Source organism: Paramormyrops kingsleyae, chromosome 23 (genome assembly GCF_048594095.1).
Source record: "Paramormyrops kingsleyae isolate MSU_618 chromosome 23, PKINGS_0.4, whole genome shotgun sequence".
In the NCBI taxonomy this organism is placed as follows: Eukaryota; Metazoa; Chordata; class Actinopteri; order Osteoglossiformes; family Mormyridae; genus Paramormyrops; species Paramormyrops kingsleyae.
Genome location: NC_132819.1, coordinates 5,743,912 through 5,762,368, shown reverse-complemented (window position 1 = coordinate 5,762,368; position 18,457 = coordinate 5,743,912). Strand labels below are relative to the sequence as shown.

The 18,457-nt window shown below is 43.2% G+C and overlaps 1 protein-coding gene across 2 annotated transcripts; it reads left to right on the top strand.

The window, feature by feature from the left end:
• The first annotated feature begins 5,461 nt into the window (after window positions 1–5,461).
• anp32e (acidic (leucine-rich) nuclear phosphoprotein 32 family, member E) lies at window positions 5,462–13,847 on the top strand. 2 transcript variants are annotated; one of them, XM_023831961.2, is made up of 7 exons: window positions 5,462–5,606; window positions 10,274–10,423; window positions 10,631–10,753; window positions 11,170–11,329; window positions 11,637–11,770; window positions 11,901–11,964; window positions 12,349–13,847. In XM_023831961.2, the coding sequence occupies exons 1-7, from the start codon at window positions 5,490–5,492 to the stop codon at window positions 12,429–12,431; spliced, it is 831 nt and encodes a 276-aa protein (XP_023687729.1). In that variant the 5' UTR covers window positions 5,462–5,489; the 3' UTR covers window positions 12,432–13,847. The 2 variants fall into 2 exon arrangements, with proteins under 2 accessions (XP_023687729.1, XP_023687730.1); XM_023831962.2 differs by lacking the exon at window positions 5,462–5,606 and adding an exon at window positions 8,025–8,237.
• Window positions 13,848–18,457: the final 4,610 nt, after the last annotated feature.

Sequence of the window (18,457 nt, the reverse complement as noted above, 5' to 3'; positions counted from 1 at the left end):
ACACAATTTGACTTGATTTGCATTCACTGCAGCTTAATTGCACGTTGTTTGAACTTGTATTCTTTTTACGGTTCCTGACACCTGTTATTTGGTGAATAGGCGCGGGGGCTCCTAATTCACCGTATTCTCACATTGTGAGCCGCTTCCTGAGCGAGTGATTGATGACGTCACCCCGGGCTTGCGCGAGACATTGTTTGCTTTGCTCATACTCATACTATTGTATTCCCAGGGTCACTGCTGCTCTCCTGGGCTTCGGAGTCACATCGTCTAAACTCGCAGTCCAGCTGATGTGGGAAATGTTTCCTCAGTTAAACTGCCTTTTCCTTGCACTCATGGGAGAACGGAGATAGGCTGTAAAAACGTTTCAATAGCATCCCTTCTAACTTTCTCATGGGATATTCGAAGACCGGAGCTATTTTCATATTTGGGAATAAATTAAATTATTTTTAATCTGCATTATTATATAAACAGTTTACAGAGGGCAACATCCAAACTAATCTCAGTCAGACCTTAAATATATACATTCGGAACACAAATTTTTCATTCTTAGTCAAGTAATCAAGACAATCAACACAAATTAAATACACAAATTCAAATAATACCAAAACATTACATTTCATTACGTTTAGTATTTAGATATATTTTTAATTGAGCTTGTGCCGTAGGCCTATGTGTAGCATTGTACAGTGAATGCTACAGCCTATGGTTAGTATAAATAACTATTTCATTAATATAATGTAGAACTTCAGTGATTTTTTTTAGAAAGCCGTGAGTTTTGTAAAAAGACAAGGTCTAGTTACGATTGAGTGTCTTGATGTTTAGTACTGCAGCCTGACCCCATCAGCGTGTAGCTGAGATGCCTCAGGTGGGTTTACCTCACATTCTCTGGTTTCCTCCTACAGTCCAAAGACATGCCGTTTTGGTTAATTAGCATTTCATAAACTTTGTGTGTATTGGTCCAGTGAGGGACTAGTATCCTGTCCAGGGTGGACCCCAACCTTGTGTCCTATGAGGGCTTAGTTTAGGTTTTAAGTTTTAAGTGGCTAAAATATGGATTATTTATGACTGAGAATTTCAGAATGATGCATTACAAATTTGCCATTTGAGGAAGAGTTTGCTTATGACTGTATCTGAACATCTCAGAGTGATGGGAAAATCCATCTGCTCTCTGCGGGCAGCTGGCGAATCGCGGTTTTTTCCAGAGTGCTGATGTTGCGGTTTTCTGAAACATGCCCTGGAACACAACATCTGGATCGGTTTACGTGTAAGGCCGACGGGGTGTTTGTGGGAGAGAATGCGAGCGCGTGTGACTGGGGGACAGAGCTAAGGTGTGGCGCTCGGGAGCGAGCAGAGGGACACGAGACCGGGTGTGCACGACGCCTGAGAGGTCTCCAGGGATACGGGGCACCTTTAATGGAAGAGCGTGATGGGGGCAGTAAAGTCCTGCGAGGACGGACGTTGTGCTGAGAAACCGCAGAAATGCGGAGCGTCGTCCCTCGCAATAGAGGCCCTGGCCTCGTGACGACACGCGAATGTCACATGATGCAGGAATGTCTTTATTTTTACAGCTTGTTCTCCAGCGTACAGCTTAACAATCTCATTTGGAGGCAGATATCCGTATGTGGAATAAGGGAAACCTTAGACTGAAATTCTAGAATTTTAAGTTTAAGATTTTAAAGTCTAATTCACTGTTTCTCATCTGTTTGACAATCCATGTTCCATATCCCTTGTCCTGTATAGGGTTATTGTCAGCCTGGAGCCTATTTCAAAAGGCTAAAGGCAGAAATTCCAAATATTACTAAAAAGTGTCATACCTGCCTCTACATGTAGTCCATGCTTTGAAGTCACTGAGGCATTGAACGGTGTTGAGAAGATTTCATTTTGAGTCGATATCAAGCAAACAATCTCCCTGCTTAATCAAACAATGTGATTATTCACTTAACATCAATGTGAAAGGTCTTCCACCTTATCTGTATCAGCAATATTATAAACTCTTCCTTTTGTATTAATAAAAATGAGTTTACGTGTTGCTTTTCATTCGTATGACACTATACACTAAACAGGATATCAGATGCACCACTATTGGTATGTGTTATAAAATTGCAGGGTGTCTGATTTTGGAGGCAAAAGGAAATTTTGCTATTTGCACGCCTATTCTTGTGAAAAATAGGCAGATTTTAGCAGAGATGGAGATTTCAGGTCCAGAGAGTACAAATTCAGACCAAGGTTTTGTTTCAACCAACCAGTTGAGTATTAAGAGGCACAGTCACAGAGTACTCAACTGGTTGGTTGAAACAAAATTTCGATTTGTACTCTCTGGACCTGAAATCTCTACCTCTGGATTTTAGTAAAGAATAACCAGATCAACCATGGAACAACTCAGTGGGACTAAAGAATATCTCCTCTGTCTGCCTCACCTCTGTACCATGGTGGTGGGGAGGGGGGGGGGGGGTTCGTATTCTGGGATATGTCCAGCGTTATAGATTGGGGGGGGGGGGTGTATTTGGAGTCCTGGGATATGTCCAGCATAATAGATTGGGGGGGGGGGTTACATGCCAGGCAATCGCAGGACACACAATCACCAGTTAGCCCAGTCATAGGCAGGAACACAGAGAGCAGAGACAGCATTCGCCCCCCTTGGCAAGTCCTGGAGGTCACTATGCCTAGTGCTACAGAATAACAATTCTCAGTAATTTAAAAAAATTCTGGAGGTAACCTCTTCCTGAAAACCTTACACCATGTTTCTTTATTAGTTTTCCTGTCTCTACATGACCATAGCCATGAGTAATTTATATTAGTCATGTTTCAAAGTATACATCCCCCCAGAGCATGAAACTGCAACCACAAGCCCAAATACCTTCTCCATATGCCAAGCAGCCGATCCTCAAACTTAAGCCAAACTCTGAGTAATAGTTTGCTACTATCCCTGGCTACAATCGTGGATCAACAGGCCATGCTGCCTGCAAGGCCCTGAGCTAACATTTTGTAGAACAGTGTTTCCCTATCCGGTCCTCAGGAACCAACAGGCGGTCCACGTTTTTGCTCCCTGACAGACACAAAAACATGGGTTGTCTGGGGGTCCCCAAGGACCGGGTGTGGAAGGTCACGGCAGGGCTGAATCAGTCTGAGGCTGCAGAGCTGGAGCCGAAGCCGTTCCGGTTCTTCTGTCAGACACAGTGATGGTGGTGTGATATGTTTTGTGGGAAGGTACCAGACAGCAGGAAGTGCATGTGGAATGTTGCCATGGGTGTTTTGGAAAAGTGGAAAATTCCTCAGGCTTGTGCACCCCCCCCTCCCCCCACATCCCCCCCCCCCCCCCCAGGTACTTCAGAGATTGTGGGGGATTCTTGAATGATGGGGATCTACAGTGCAAGGGAGTGCTGGAATTTAAATGACTTGCAGTTGTTAATGTGAATGGAAAAGACAGACCCCAGACATTCTCCCACACACACACACACACACACACACACGCGCGCGCGCACACACACACACACACACACGAAAGAAAAGCTCCTGACACATTCAGACTGATGCATTTCAGACAAACAGAAAACAACCCAAAGCCCATGTTTCATCTAGAAACATCTCACCCATGTGCTATAATAAAGAAAATGGATTAACTGATTTAATTAGTACATTTGAACACATATATTAATTGCATGGACAACGTAGTGTGAGTCTCTAGAGATTCGGAAAGTAGGTTTTTTTAGAATGTTATGTTTCTGTTACTCTGTTGCAAGACTGGTGGGGGGGGGGCTGTGTTACTTTGTAGAACAAGGCTGCACTTTATCACTTGAATGATTGTACTTATTCCAGGATGTTTATGACTCTATTAATTTATTGCAATACATTAACCGTACCAGGACACTCCTAATTGAAAAATGCAAACCCAAACATAAGCAACTCTTAAAAGGGCAAAAATTATTCTTTTTTTTTCCCCAGGAAACAGATTTACAAGGTATAGGGAGAAACCTATGTGGAGTATCCTCCTCTCTTAATTTACAATGTTACAAATACAAACAGAATGCTTATGTCAAACTACAGAAATAATTGCAGAGGAAACATGACAAATCTAAACACACAGGACAGCAGGATTATGCTTAAAACAGTTTCTCTTTTTTGTGATCACTGTATTTCTTCCATTTTGGACATGAAATGTAATATGTCAGAAATAGGAATTGCAACGTCTGTTAAACACAATGGAGTATTTCTATGTGCCTTAATTTCTGTCAGGATACAAAGAAGACGAGTCAATGGCCTTTCATGTTTAACAATGATGTTTTTTACACTCGTGGAAGGCTCCTCTGCAGAAGCAATGCTGCCACTTATTATAGGTTTTGCATCTGAATGAGCAAATGCTTGTCTACTGTCAGTGTAATGTCCCTGTGCCCTGACAGGCCCTTAATGGACACTCAGCTGCGTGCCCAGACAATGGGGCGGCTGAGTGGGCCACAACAAAGTGAGAACTGGCCCTTAACACAGGCAGGACGAGTCTAGGCCCTGACCCAAGTCACATGATGGGCACAAAACGGCTTTGTTTCAATTTTGCATAATCCGTCAGTCTTCACCATGACAACAGACATTTCTGACATTTTGAATTTTAGAAATAAGTCGGTATTGTCCACCTGATGCTAACTAGGTAGCATACACGTAAAGTTGAGTTGGAAAAAAAGGAAATACGAAAGAATTTTTGTGCGATAACTCCCTCTGGTGATCATTCATGTGAAATGAGGCTTAAGCAGCAAAGACAATTCAATCAATAGAACTTGATGGTTTGATTCTCATTTATTATCATAATTGTTTTGGTTAAGAAATACATTAATAATGTAACCCTAAATAATTAGGATTTGCTAAATAATAACATGCATAAGACTGTGAACGCCTGTGTATTTCATCAACTATTTGGAATGTAACGTTACGTTTTTTCTTGCAGCTTTGCAAAATGTTAGCTCATTACTTCTTAACAGATTTCAGTCTTAAGAAAATGAACGCAGTAATTACCAGTCAACAAGAAGCTGAACAATAATTACAGGTAATTTTTAAATGCAATCGGGGAGCATTATATTCTACAAATTTGCATTTGTGAATAAAACACTACACATGAATTTTAGGCCAAAATTTCCATGCAATTTACATTAAAAAATAATAATAGTTAAAGAAGCGGCATGAATGATAAGAGTTTATATAAGCTATATTTGTGTATATTTGGTCTGAATTTGTGTTATATTTTTTACTTTTAAATTTGAAATATACGCGCTCTCTGTTCCCAGCAGCCCAGATAAATTCACTATTTAAAATAAATTTGTTACGAGCGACAAAAAGCCGAGGACTTCATTTTATCATTAGAAGGTCTTCGTCGTTTATTTTTATTGGACTTCATCAAGTATCGTAAATGCACGGGGTGAAGCGAGGGTTCTCGCGGGAGGTAGGCACGATCTCGCACATGCGCTCTCCAAATCGGGCCAAGAAGTGTTTTGGATGCGGGAGACATGGGTTGGGGTGAGGACCTGAGTGACTTTGATAAGGGCCAAATCGTTATGGCTAGACGACTGGGTCAGAGCATCTCCGAAACGGCACGGCTTGTGGGGTGCTCACGGTCAGCCGTGGTGAGTACCGACTGAGAGCGGACTGAGGAGGGAAAAGCCACGAACCGCCAGCAGAGTGCTGGGCAGCTAAGACTCATCGGTGCGAGATGTGAATGGAGTCTGTCCGGTGTGGTACAAACCAACAGATAGGTTGCTGTGGCACATAATTTTAATGATGGTTACGAGAGTAATGCGTCACAACACACGGTGCATCAAGTCCTGCTGCGTACGGAATGAATCGGAACCGGACCTTTGAGCGATGGAAGAATGTTGTCCGTTTTCTGTAGCATGTGGATGGCAGGCTGCCCAGCTCCATGCACAGCAAGGCTCGATGCTCTGTGTGTAATGACACATTACTCCCGTAATCAGCATTAAAAGTATCTGTGATTTCTTATACATTAAACACGCCTACGAGTACCGAATATCGTCTTACCGTAAATATATCCCAGACCTTGATATGGACCGTTTTTTATGCGACAGTCAACATTGTTCACTTCACGTGGGGGTGTTTATAATGTTTTGACTCATCAAAGTGTATATATGAGCAGTGAAATGTGATTGTTCATTTGATATAAAATGAAATATACAAAGAATGTAATTACACAAGTCTCTTTCTTCACTGGTAATAATAATTTTTAAATCCCCCAACTCGCAATCTTGAAAATTTATGCAACCTTTCTGCCAAAAGCCCCCCAAAAGCATAAATTACCTAGGATTAATGAGTAATGAATTATTGAGGTTGTTTAAATGTATGGTCAGCACTGTTTAATGTTTTTGATTCTTGACTGAAAACAAATGCTACAAAATGAAAAAATTAAAAGGTCTTTTATGATTATGATGTATAAAAGTATGTTGATTATCTTGATTATCAGATAGATATAGCCTGTATAACAGTTCTGGGGTCGTTAGCTTTAAACATTGTGATGAGCTGTATATTGTCTCTTTTAACAATATAATTTGACCTGGTAATGTCAAACCATCTTGACACTAAAATTTTGAGATAGTATCAAGCTCTGCCCCCCCCCCCCCCCCCCCCCAATCCAATATCAATCTCACTCCTGCACCCTTGACTATGGCTGTTCTTGTTAGTAGAAATGTAAAGGGCCAGTTCTTTGCACGAAACACTAAAAATGCAAGTGTAAAGATAATATCTAGTAAAATGATAATGCTGCATTTTGTCATTCTTCCCTACAGATATTTATCCAGTGAGAGTCACGGTGTTTCAGGTGTGAGATGAAAGTCTCACATACAGTAAGAACATTAGTCTCCCTCAACAGCATCAACCCTAAATTTCCTTTGGGATAAATAAAGTATCTCTATCTATTAAATCTCATTCAGAGCCTTTAATCGTTAGAATGAGCCACAGTGGCCCTCTGGTGGTCATTTTATGTATTGCATATACTCGTCCTGGTCTTTCTCCAATAATCCATCTTTCAATCGCTTATCCTGGTCAGGGTTGCGGGTCTCTCGAGTCATTTGTAAAATTCCAAATGATGAGCAAGTGTAACTTAAAATGCTCAAAGATTAAAATGATAAACTGTATACTTTGCAAATATAGAACATATACAAATATATATACACTTTAAACCATTGTTATGTTTATTAATAAGGGGAAATAAAAATTAGCAATCGTTTGTCTTTAACAACCATTGGTGAATCTTTTCAATCACAGTATAACGGAGGTCAGAATCCTTTTTGAGATACAACTCCCATGTCATTTTTTCTAAATAAAGGTACGGGGCAGAAAACAAGTTACATTATACTTATAATTCTAATATCATTAACCTTCTTAAAGATTATGACGTTACATCCATATAAAGCTTCGCTTATTTCCAATCGTGACAAGGCCAGGACTAACATGGGGATAGAAACTTCGGCCTGTGGTGGCTGTTTCGTCGGGAACATATTGCATAACAGATGGCATGGCTCGCTTTTCTCCTTTTAAGCCTCATGCAAGCGGCTGTATGTGGGCAGCCATCTTGCATACAGTATCACATAATGTCAAGCGATCGGGCCTATGTTTGCCTCTTTCGCTTTTAAGCTCAAAACGGTACGACGACGGATATTCGTGTGAGACGTGATACTTCAGAAAGTGATAATAACTCACTAAATATCTGAATGTTCCGTGCCATAAGATTTCTTATATCTTGCCTCACACTCCACTTCATAACTGGGAGGAATAAGACGGTTTAACATTGACCATGGTTCTTAAGTAAAGGCGCCAATGAAAACAAAGAGTAGGCGGGACCAAAGTTTAAAAGTACTATATTGACAATGGCTTTAACAAATAGAAATATACTGCGCGCGCGACTCTAGCCAATCGCATTGCATTCTGAAATACATTATGTTGAGCATGACAATCTGTTTGATTGGCAGGAAATCCTTCCACTTAAAATTCGAAATACGAAAATTGTCCAATCATATGGCTAAGAGGGCGGGCCCTGATAAACGGGACTGGGTGTGAGATATCATGGAGGATCAGTTAGCGGTCAGCAGCCATTGAAGGAAGCTAAGCTGTGGCTTGGAGCCCCGGAGTTTCTGATATTTAAAAGTAACATTTTAGGTAGTTCCGAGCTTTATTTTATTTTGTTGCTCGAAATGGAGATGAAAAAGCGAATCAGCTTGGAGCTGAGGAATAGGACCCCGGATGAGGTATGTAGTTACACCATTATTTATTTATTTATCTTTTAAGAAACGCAAGGAGGAGGCTAGCTGACTCGTCGGTGTGAAGCGCTGCGCGGCGGCTCAGTAGCTCCACGCTCGCGTCCCGGCGACCACATGGGCGCCCAAACGGACGCCGCTCTAGTCGTTCTCGGAAGTTTAGTAATGGTGGAAAGTCCGCTCCCGTCTGCATAGCTTTCGCACGAACAGAAGGTCGTTTCCTGTAACGTGCACATATATACGTGGATACACAGGCTGGACAGGCTAGCCGAGTAGTTTTATTCATCACGCTTATCCAGTTTGCAATCTGCCCTCTTCCCTTCATTCCGACTTCGCTGAATGATATTTCGCGCTTTGGTTGCTTGGTGCAAAACGCCACAATTATTTTGTTGGAAGGCTGCAAAAACTTAGTCACCTTAACCCTTTTGAGGACAGATTATTGTTTGGCTCTTTCGGTCCAAATCGTTCGTGCTAGTTAATTATACAAAGTATTTATAAATCCACGCCGTTTATGCTTCTCTAACTATGGCTTCGACTGCTTCTTATTTAGAGTGGAGTTTGCTCGTTTTAATGGGCATCACGCAGTGGCCCTTTAGTGCTGTGATGAGACGAACAGGTGAACTTCGCGGCTTCCAGGGCAGCAGGCGTAAGCGGGCATTTTTACTGTATGTGGAATTTTCACTATCTATAGCTTTGACTCGATCTCCCAAAATTGGGAGTAATATTCGCGTTGATTTTTTTTAACAAACAAAAAAAAACCGTTTCGCTGATTGTTATACAAAATTGTTGCATGGTTGTTTGGGTGGTGATGCCTGTAGAGGGTGGTGCCTACGTGTGAAGGCAGTCGAGCCGTCCTGACGGGTTGAGTGAGTGGAAGTCATTTTGTTGTAGTATCCGTGCATCTGCCATGATAGCCAACACTGAGCAATTCACCCCACGCGATATCCGACATATGCACTGTAACAACGCCGTGCGTTTTGATTAACACCGAAGTTATGTGGCTCGGACCCCGCAAAACGGCTCTCGCCGCAATTCGCCCCATAGTCGTTATTATGTAACGATAACGCGCGGTGCGGAAGAACCGGTGACATTCCCAAATCGCAAGTAAACACTGAGCTACCCGCCCTGATTACTGTTTCCCGACCCGAAGCGGTTTGGCAGATGGCGAGGACCACCTCCCCATTGACTCGATCGGAACAACGCCCCCCAGCCCCATGGAGCTCGCCTTCTCCCCGTATGACTTCCCGGCGGTCACTGGTTCGGTCCCCGCGTTCTGCCCGATAAGCGTGTGCCCCCTTCGCGCGGCGTTGTATCTCTCGCGGCGCGCCTTGTGATTTCGCCGTCGCGAACGAGGCCACTTTGACCGCGAGGCTGCCGGGGCCCTCGTCAGGCGCGCGCAGGGGGCGGGTTGCCCCCTATCCCCCCCCACTCGCCTTGTTCGGCGGCCCGCGATACTCCGCGTGTTAGATCAGCACGTACCCATGTGATGTGACTGGCGCGCCTCGTCAGCTTGTGACGGGAAAGGGTCGAATTTCATTGAAGCCGTTTCGCTGGTTTATTGTGCCATTAGTCGGTTTAACTCTCACTTTATCCGTTTGACTGTGTTCTCACTTTTGAAACACAATAAACATGAAGTGGCACTTCGGAGCAGGTTTCTCACAAAATGTTTCTAATAAACTTGACCTGCTCAATGAACAGAGTAGCATTTCAAGAGTTTTTTTTTTAAATATTAAATTGGACTTAAAGTGTGGACTCTTTGTAATTATACACTGGATAATAGCAGTATCCCGCTTTGTAGTGTTTTTATATGTGGTTCTTATCAGTCTGAAAACAGGTTTTTGTAAACGAAAGCAAGTGTGACTGTCTTATCCATGCACGTTGGAGGGCAGGGCTGCTTGTTTCTGAAAGTGCAAGTATTTGGCAAAATGGCGATTTTACACACATGGCATAGGCAGAAAGAGACGCTGGAGCTGCTCAAGATTCTGTGACCTCCATTTTCCCCCTCAACCCATGTCTGCCCCCTTCAGGTGGCTGAACTGGTGGTGGACAACTGTCGGTCCAGTGACGGTGAGGTGGAGGGCATGACAGAAGACTTTAAGGAGCTTGAGTTCCTCAGCATGGTCAACGTGGGTCTGACCTCCCTGGCCAAGCTGCCCTCTCTGCCCAAACTTCGAAAGGTGTGTCTCTAACTGCGGTTCCATATGCTCATGAAGTTAAAGCTTGTCTGTTCAGGAGCTGGTTTTGACCCATATCGATATCAAATTCTTATCCCTTGGGTGGAGAATACTAAGCTAGAACAAAGCTCTGCTGCTTTAACTGCATGCAGTCAGTTGAGTTTGTCATACTTCTTTTTTAAAATGGTGACGGTGAATGTCTTAATTTAGCTGGAACTCAGTGACAACAACATCTCAGGGGGCCTGGAGACCCTGTCGGACAAGTGTCCCAACTTGACTTACTTGAACCTGAGTGGAAACAAGATCAAGGAGCTCAGCACATTGGAGGCACTGGTAAGTGAGGCCTCTGCTTCTCCAGTCACTGTGCTGGTCACTGTCTGCTTAGTGTGTCCTTTACATGACACTCCTTAAGTTTGAGGTCAAGGCGAACTGGGTGGGTGATATGTAGGCAGGCTGTTTATAAGATGTGTTAATTGTTGGGAGATTCTGATGCCGTCACCACCCTCATTTACCCATATAATTCCACACAGTAGGTATTGGGTTGCATTCCGTATCTTAGAGTTGGTATCTGCTGTATGTATGGGAAATGTCGGAATGCTGCCTCCCTCCTCACATTACTCTAGGCTGCAGTAGTAAAGCTGCACGGACACTTGTCACCTTTTAACGTTTGTGCCTCGCACCTTGTAGACAACACTCGCTAGCTCCTTGCTAGTCCAGATCTAGTCATTCTGCTTCTTGTCACTGAGCAGCAGAACCTGAAGAGTCTGAAGAGTTTGGACCTGTTCAACTGTGAGATCACCACCCTGGAGGAGTACCGGGAGAGCGTCTTTGAGCTGCTGCCCCGGGTCACCTACTTGGATGGCTTTGACCAGGAGGACAACGAGGCCCCCGACTCGGAGGCCGATGATGGTGAGGGTTACGATTACAATGAAGAACGAGTGCACATCGCAATATGGCTTTTGTTTCAGGCTTGGTGTCTTGTCAATTTTAACCAGGTTATGTGGTGTTTGTTGAATTAAACTGGTAATTGAGGTTTTAAAATTTTGTGCCAGTCATTATGTTTGGTTTGAGCTCATTTCAGTTGACTGCCATAGCTGCGAGTTCTTCCTGAATTAGCCTTTTTCTCATTCATATAGTACAATTTGCAGCAAGGGTAACCTTCATCTTTTTGTTTTAATACATTTTAATAATGATTGAACTCTGTCTTTATGTACAGAGGAGGATGAAGATGGGGAGGAAGGATCTGGTCCCACTGGAGAGTATAATGAGGAAGACGAGGAGGAGGATGAGGAGGATGGTTCTGAAGGGGGAGAGGTTGGCCTGTCCTATCTTATGAAGGAGGGTATCCAGGTAATGCACTTTGGATTTGCTATCCTCACCAAAAAATAGTCACCTTTTGTTTTGAAATCCCACCTTTTATGCAGTCAATGTTAAAACTAATATTTGTGCCAAAAATAACTTGTGCTTGATTTTGCTTCAGGATGAAGAAGATGACGATGACTATGTGGAAGAGGAGGAGGAAGACGAGGAAGGAGAGGGTGAAGGTGACTGTTCTTGCCTGAATGAATATATCAGATCTAATTATCCCGTGAAGGCTGTAGCTCCAGGTTGCCAGTTTCTGAATGTAAACTCTTGCATTATTTGATATTTTGCGTTCAGTTTGCATTACTTCAATGTATGATGTGGTTGGAGTTTGTAGCAATGAATTGGATGGATGAAGTAAGGTGTTTAATTTAGTCTCAGTTTAGACCATGTTCTGTATCAGTGGAAATACTGGGATATTCTGGGATTATTTCTTTGGCTATATAGTATTTAAATGTTAGTGCTGTGGAGACAGTAAAGCATTTGAATCTGAGTAGTATTGAAGATAATATGCGACTCCAGATGTCAGGTGTCACTGATTGTTGAATCGGCATATTCCTTTGCAGATGAGGAGGAGGAGGGTGTCCGGGGGGAGAAGCGGAAGCGGGATCCTGAAGACGATGGGGAGGATGATGACGATGAGGACTAACTATGCTCTGCCTGAGAGCCCGCAATCCTGAACTAAGCTGTAGAACAACCACCGGATGTGTGATCATTCAGTTTAATTTTTTTTTCTTTCTGTACCATAGTTATCACAGTAGAGGCTTTTCTATATATACTATTTTTAGAAAGGAAAGGTATTCAGCGATTCATTCCAAATTTCCCCCCTCATCCCAGACATCTTGACAGGCGAGTGTTATGAGCATGTGAAACTGAGCAAGGGCTTTTGTTGCTGGAACACTAGCACGTGGTGATTTAAAATCCAGTGTTGTTCCTTGTTCACAATTTGATTTGCCCGTCATCTTATCAGGCATTGCTCTAGACAAAACTGGACATTTTGGTCTCTTGCGATAAGCTACCCCACAACTTCAAGACCTCTAGTTACCCAGAATCAAATGTTTCTAGGTTGTATCCCTGTCACCATTTGGGCTTCATGGTCTGTGGCTTGGATGGTGTTTGTCACAGAAAGGCAGCTCCTCAATGGACATCTTTATCTCACTCTTTCAAACCCAGAACCCTGCCTGCTACACGTAGCCTTGCACTGTTCGCGACTTGGTTTATTTCCAGTGCTTCTGTATTGGATAGCGATTAATTCTTTTTAACTACAGTTTAGTTGGACATCCACTGTTGTAGGCTGTTCATATTTAATTGAATTGTTTTAGGTATAAGAGTTAGGGTGACATGGGTGGGATTGAGGTTTATTTGGGAAGGTACTGGAAAATGGGATGTTTCAGTTATCCAGGCCTGTATTGGACCTGGACAGATTCCTTCCAGTGTGTTCTATTTAAAGCCATCTTCAGAAACCTGAAGGACTAATGACTGACATTTATTTTAGCCAATCAGGTTAAGAGCTAATGTGAAAATGAACTGAGACTGAGAATCTCTAGGGCCGTCACTCTTCGGTCCTGATAACTTGGTGTGATTGTTCGTAATGCAAAGTGCTGTGGTTTTAACCAATTAAAAAAGTGATTTTTAAATCTTTTTTAAAAAAACGGGCATATCAGGATGTTGTTTTAAGCAAGTGGTGACTTGAGGCCATACCTCTTTGCAGTAGGACACAATCACGCCTGAAAGTACCTTTCACTTTGTCAGGCTGTGGACGAGTTTTAGTTTTCCTTTGTTTGGTATTCTACAGAGTGACATCTTTATTGTTTGTATGGCAATATGTATATAGTATGTGTTCCAACTGTATCTCCTGTATTTTTTTTTTTTTTACTTTTTACAAAACAGATCAGGTGATGCTTTAGTCCCACAACACTCTAGTGCTGGTTTTATTCTTTGTTTTTTTGTCTTGCTGTTGTGACAGTTTGGCATTCGTGTGCTGTAAACTTCCTAAGATGGTTTTTAAAGAAAAGGAAAAATGCTTTAAAATAAAAAATTAATAAAACTTTAATCTCTTTAATAAGCTCGGCCTTTCCCCTCTTACTGTAGGTGCTGAGTTAAGTGAATGTCAGACACCTTTGTATTAATGAAGTGTAGCTCAACTGGCCAATAGTTTGTATGCTACCCAATGCAGTGATGATCGCTGCAAATGTGCCGTATTACTTAGTTTTTGAATGCAACTAGTCAGTACTTCTTAAATTGCATTTGTACTTGTGTGTGTCTTATACGTTTCATTAGTGCGGGTTCACTGATCTGCAGACCTGCCTTCGCACACTGAGTTGCCTGGACTGCAGTGGGCAGGAATGATGCGTCTCTGCCGAACGGGGTATTACCGTGAATCCGCCATCTGCGGATCAGCACAGAAGACTCATCAATAACTAATTAGGCCACCTCGCTTCAGGGGGGCTGCCCCAGGGACAGATGGAGGGGCCCTGTGCCTTCGGCACCTGTTCAACAGACGGATCTTAGTGCTGCCCCGGCCTTCCTGCGACCCCTGCAACCTTGCTGACCCTGTATCTCGCCGCCCAGTGCAACCTGTCATTCCCCATGTGTCAAAATGCAATATCAAATGGGCAGTTGCTTGTTCTAAGCTGCCAAGGAGGGAACTTGGGCTGGCAATAGATTTTGGTCAATATTTTGTTTGCTCTTGAATAGAGAGTTACTCATAGGTGTTTCCTTTCAACAACACAGAAAAAAATTATAAAAGGAAAGTCAGTCTTGTGACACCATGGCTTTTTGTTTGAATGTGTCATATTTAGGGCTTGTCTTCTAGAAATGCAGAGAGGAAAATACCATGACTAAGTGTTTCAGTAGCTCATTCCTGTCTGGTACTTTGTGTGTCGCGCAGTACCTGTTGCCTTCAAATATGTTTGGAGCCTTTTTAATTTGATCACCTGTTTCTAGAGTGATGGTGTTTTTTGCATTAAGGGCAGATCAAGACAAGAGCATCATTGACGCTTAAATCAGGCGCATTACCCAAAATTTAAGAGACATTACAAAACTACTGATAGGCAGTTGGTTAAGTGCCCCAGTGTGTGGAGTTTGCACCGCTGCACACAGTAAGCGCCAGCTGTGTCATTGTAAAGTCTTACATTTAACATTTACTGAAGATGATTGCCGCCACGTTACTTGAACAGTGGAGTTTTGGCCAAATACAATATATCTTTATGTTGGTGTTTATTTTTATTGTTGTTTAGTTGTCGTCGTCATTGTTCTTGCTATTTCTAGGCTTAAATGTTAGTCTTTAATGTATGACCTCCATGTATAAATAGTTATTTTCTTCCATCCATTTTGAATGCATGTTCCTCGGTGATGATTTCGAGCCCCTCCCCCTACACTGGGGCCAGTCAGGCTCCAGGCCGCTGCAATTCGGGGCACCGCTGCTCAGTCCCGCGCTGACGCCGTTTCAGTGGCCCTTACAGGCCGCATGCCTTCCGAGGGCGAAGCTGCCGTGTCGCCTGTCATCACGCTTGTTAACTGCACAGGCTCTGCCACAGCAGGGTCCCGCACTGTAATTGTTCTGCTTTTTGTTCCTTCGTTGAGGTTATTCATTCAGAAAATAAAAGAAGCTTGACAGGTATTTCAAGTGGAATTACAATCAACACCGAACTCGAAATTTATGCTGCAAAGCATGCAAGACTTCATGCTGTACTCCGTCTCTCCAAACATACTGCGAACATTATGATTACAAACAGTCATACTTTAAGCTTCTATTTTAACCCACATCTTAAATCTCTTATCCAAATCCGGGCATGTAGACTAAGCGGAGTGCAGGGATTATCGTAGTGCTACGACAGGAACACCGTCCCAAGGAGAACTGGACCACTTTAATGAGTGTAATGGAATCCTATCTAAGTGTAAATTGTGCATAGCACATGCTTGATGTCCCTGTACTTACCCAAAGGGTAAGTGCCGTATATGAAAACATTAACATTGATGACGAAAAGCTATATTAGTTTGGTCAAGAAAATAAGGTGTTAATAAAGAACGTACCTAGACCAGCTCAGGCTATGTTTTACAGCCAGGATCGCGGCTGCATTAATAGCCCAGAAAGCGAAAATTGGATCCCGACTTATGCCTTACAGCGGCACCTAGAGTTCGTGGGTGAAATGGCGCGGTCCTCTGAGACCCGGTGAAACCTGCGCAGATGGCGGCTGACGGCGCAGGCATCCCTTACAGAATCGCTCCATGTCTGTTGCGGAGTAAGACCCTTAATTTGCTATTACCGTGACGGGGATGCGTTGGTCCATACTTTGGTTCTTGATGTGCCCGCCGTAGATGTTTTAATAATCATCATATCCTGGAAAACTCACATGACCCTGACATTAAGCATCTTTTTGAAATTACAAAAATGAACTAAAAAGTGTATCATACCCTTATTTTCATGTATTTATTCACCTCCAACTCAGGTGTTTCTGAATCATTGTTTAAGTTTTTTTTTTGGATATTTTTTCCTTAACTAAGTGACCAGCAGGTTCGTTTCTGGCCAAATTTTCCTAGTTCATCTAAGCATACGGCTGGTGTCAAGCTAAAGGAGCGGGTGTATTAAATAGGCCTATATTCAGATGCCGTGATACACGAATACGAATTTTTAAACAATAATAGATAAACATTTTTACTAGTTTAGGGAAGAGTCCTCATGTGCTATACGTGTATGTTTAGAATATTACATAATATTTCCACTAGATGGCAGTAAAGTCCACATTTGAACCTCGTTGGAAAAAAAATGAAATATTGCTCTGTTTGCATCATATATCTTACGTATTACGTAACAAGATTTAATGGTGTTAATAAAAAGATTAAACGACCGTAACATCTAGAATAAGAATCGCAGTTACGTTTTGTATGGAAAGTTAAATCACCGTCTTGCATCCATACACTGGTTTTATAAATCATCAAAAAAAAAATCGACATTGACAATGTATAAGCATATGCAAATGGGGCAGTGGTGGCCTAATGCTTAGGGACGTTCACTTGTAATCAAATGATTGCTGGTTTGAATCCCTTACCAGCAAAGTACCCCTGAGGTACCCCGAGGAAGGTACTGACCTCGAGGACTTTGACATCAAAATAGCAATGCTCCTATTGTTTTAATATGAATGTGTTAAAAGGTTTCTTATTTTTAACTTGACAACTTTTTCTATGTTATAAATGTACATATTATAAATGTATACCCCCTGTTCCCTGGAATTTCAGTATTCCCATGGGGGGGGGGGAGCACGGAATATAATGAGCATCTAGAGAAAGACTGGAACTACGGTGGAAGTGAAAGCCGACGGCCCCGTTTCTTGGGGTCTCATGTGAGATTGCACGGTTTTAAATGACGGGGGCAGGAATCACATTGCTATTGGCACAAATCCAATGTGACTTTTTTCATACATTTCAGGATGCTGTGTTTAAACGGTCAAGGGAGAGCAGCATTGCACCTGGCCCATATGAAGTATAGACAGGTATTGCCCGGGGTGGGTCTGCTCTCTGTCTCCCCCCCAGCTCTTGTGGTTAGCAGGGGAAGTGCATCTTCTTGCTGTCAGGTTCCCGCCCACCAGCTGGCTGAGCCTTTAGAACATTTGGGTTTCCCATACCGGGCCGCAGTACTGGCAACACCATTGACATCACCTTTGTGGGTACCAGTGGGCATTCTGAGAGGCGATAATGACTGAGGTGTCAGCTGGCTGTTTCAGCCAAGAAGCCAGACATATCCATGACTTAGGGTGTGTAGATATGCAACTGTATCTACCAAATTCGACTGTTACACCCTCTGGCCCGATGACAAACAGCAGGGAGCATGTGATCGACTTGGAAACCACCGACGTCTTTGGAGAATGCATTCGCCGGAGTCCCCTCTTTTTAGAACGAACAGCAGCATGCCACTGGGGCTCTGCAGGTTTGTGTGTTAGACGTTACGAGCGTCCTCTGTGGTTCCGTGCGTGTTTCACTGTCCTCTGTGGTTCCGTGCGTGTCTCACTGCAACGCTGTGTGTGTGAGTGTGCTATTGTGTGCACGTCCCCGTGTGTGTCAGACAATGAGAGCGCCGAGGAATGGAGGTTGGTGGTATGGGTGGGATGCACTGGGTGCCAGTTGTCTGGGTTACAGTTTCCGCTGATCCCTGCACCTCGAACCACAGGTGCAGTTTTCCAGCCACGTTTATCCCCCAACCCCCCTTGCAGGGGTGAACGACAACACACCGTCCTACAGACAGACTCATCTGCGCTTCCCAGTTCCACCCCAGCATTGCCAGAAGCTTCTTTGGTGGTCATGTTTATTGATGCAGGCAGGTGAGGAGGTATCTTGAAAATCTTCTGAAATCTGAACATTTTCAAAATATGGTGTTAGGATGCAGGTAAGGAGACCTTGTTATGTTCCATTCATTTACCATCAGGCCTGTGGACCGTTTTATTTCACCTTACAAACCATAAACTACAGCCGCCAAATGAATATTTAGAACCTGTATTTTTTTCTTACTTTCTGGGTTGAATGGCAGGCACTGTTACACTGCCACACCCATCTCTCCGCCTTAGTTGCCCCTTGCCCCGCCCACATATATATTTCCCAGCCTACTGCAATGGACTCCCACTTCCCTCTAGCCCCCTCTTCCACCTTTATGTTCCATCCAGCCAACCAATCAGGGGGTCA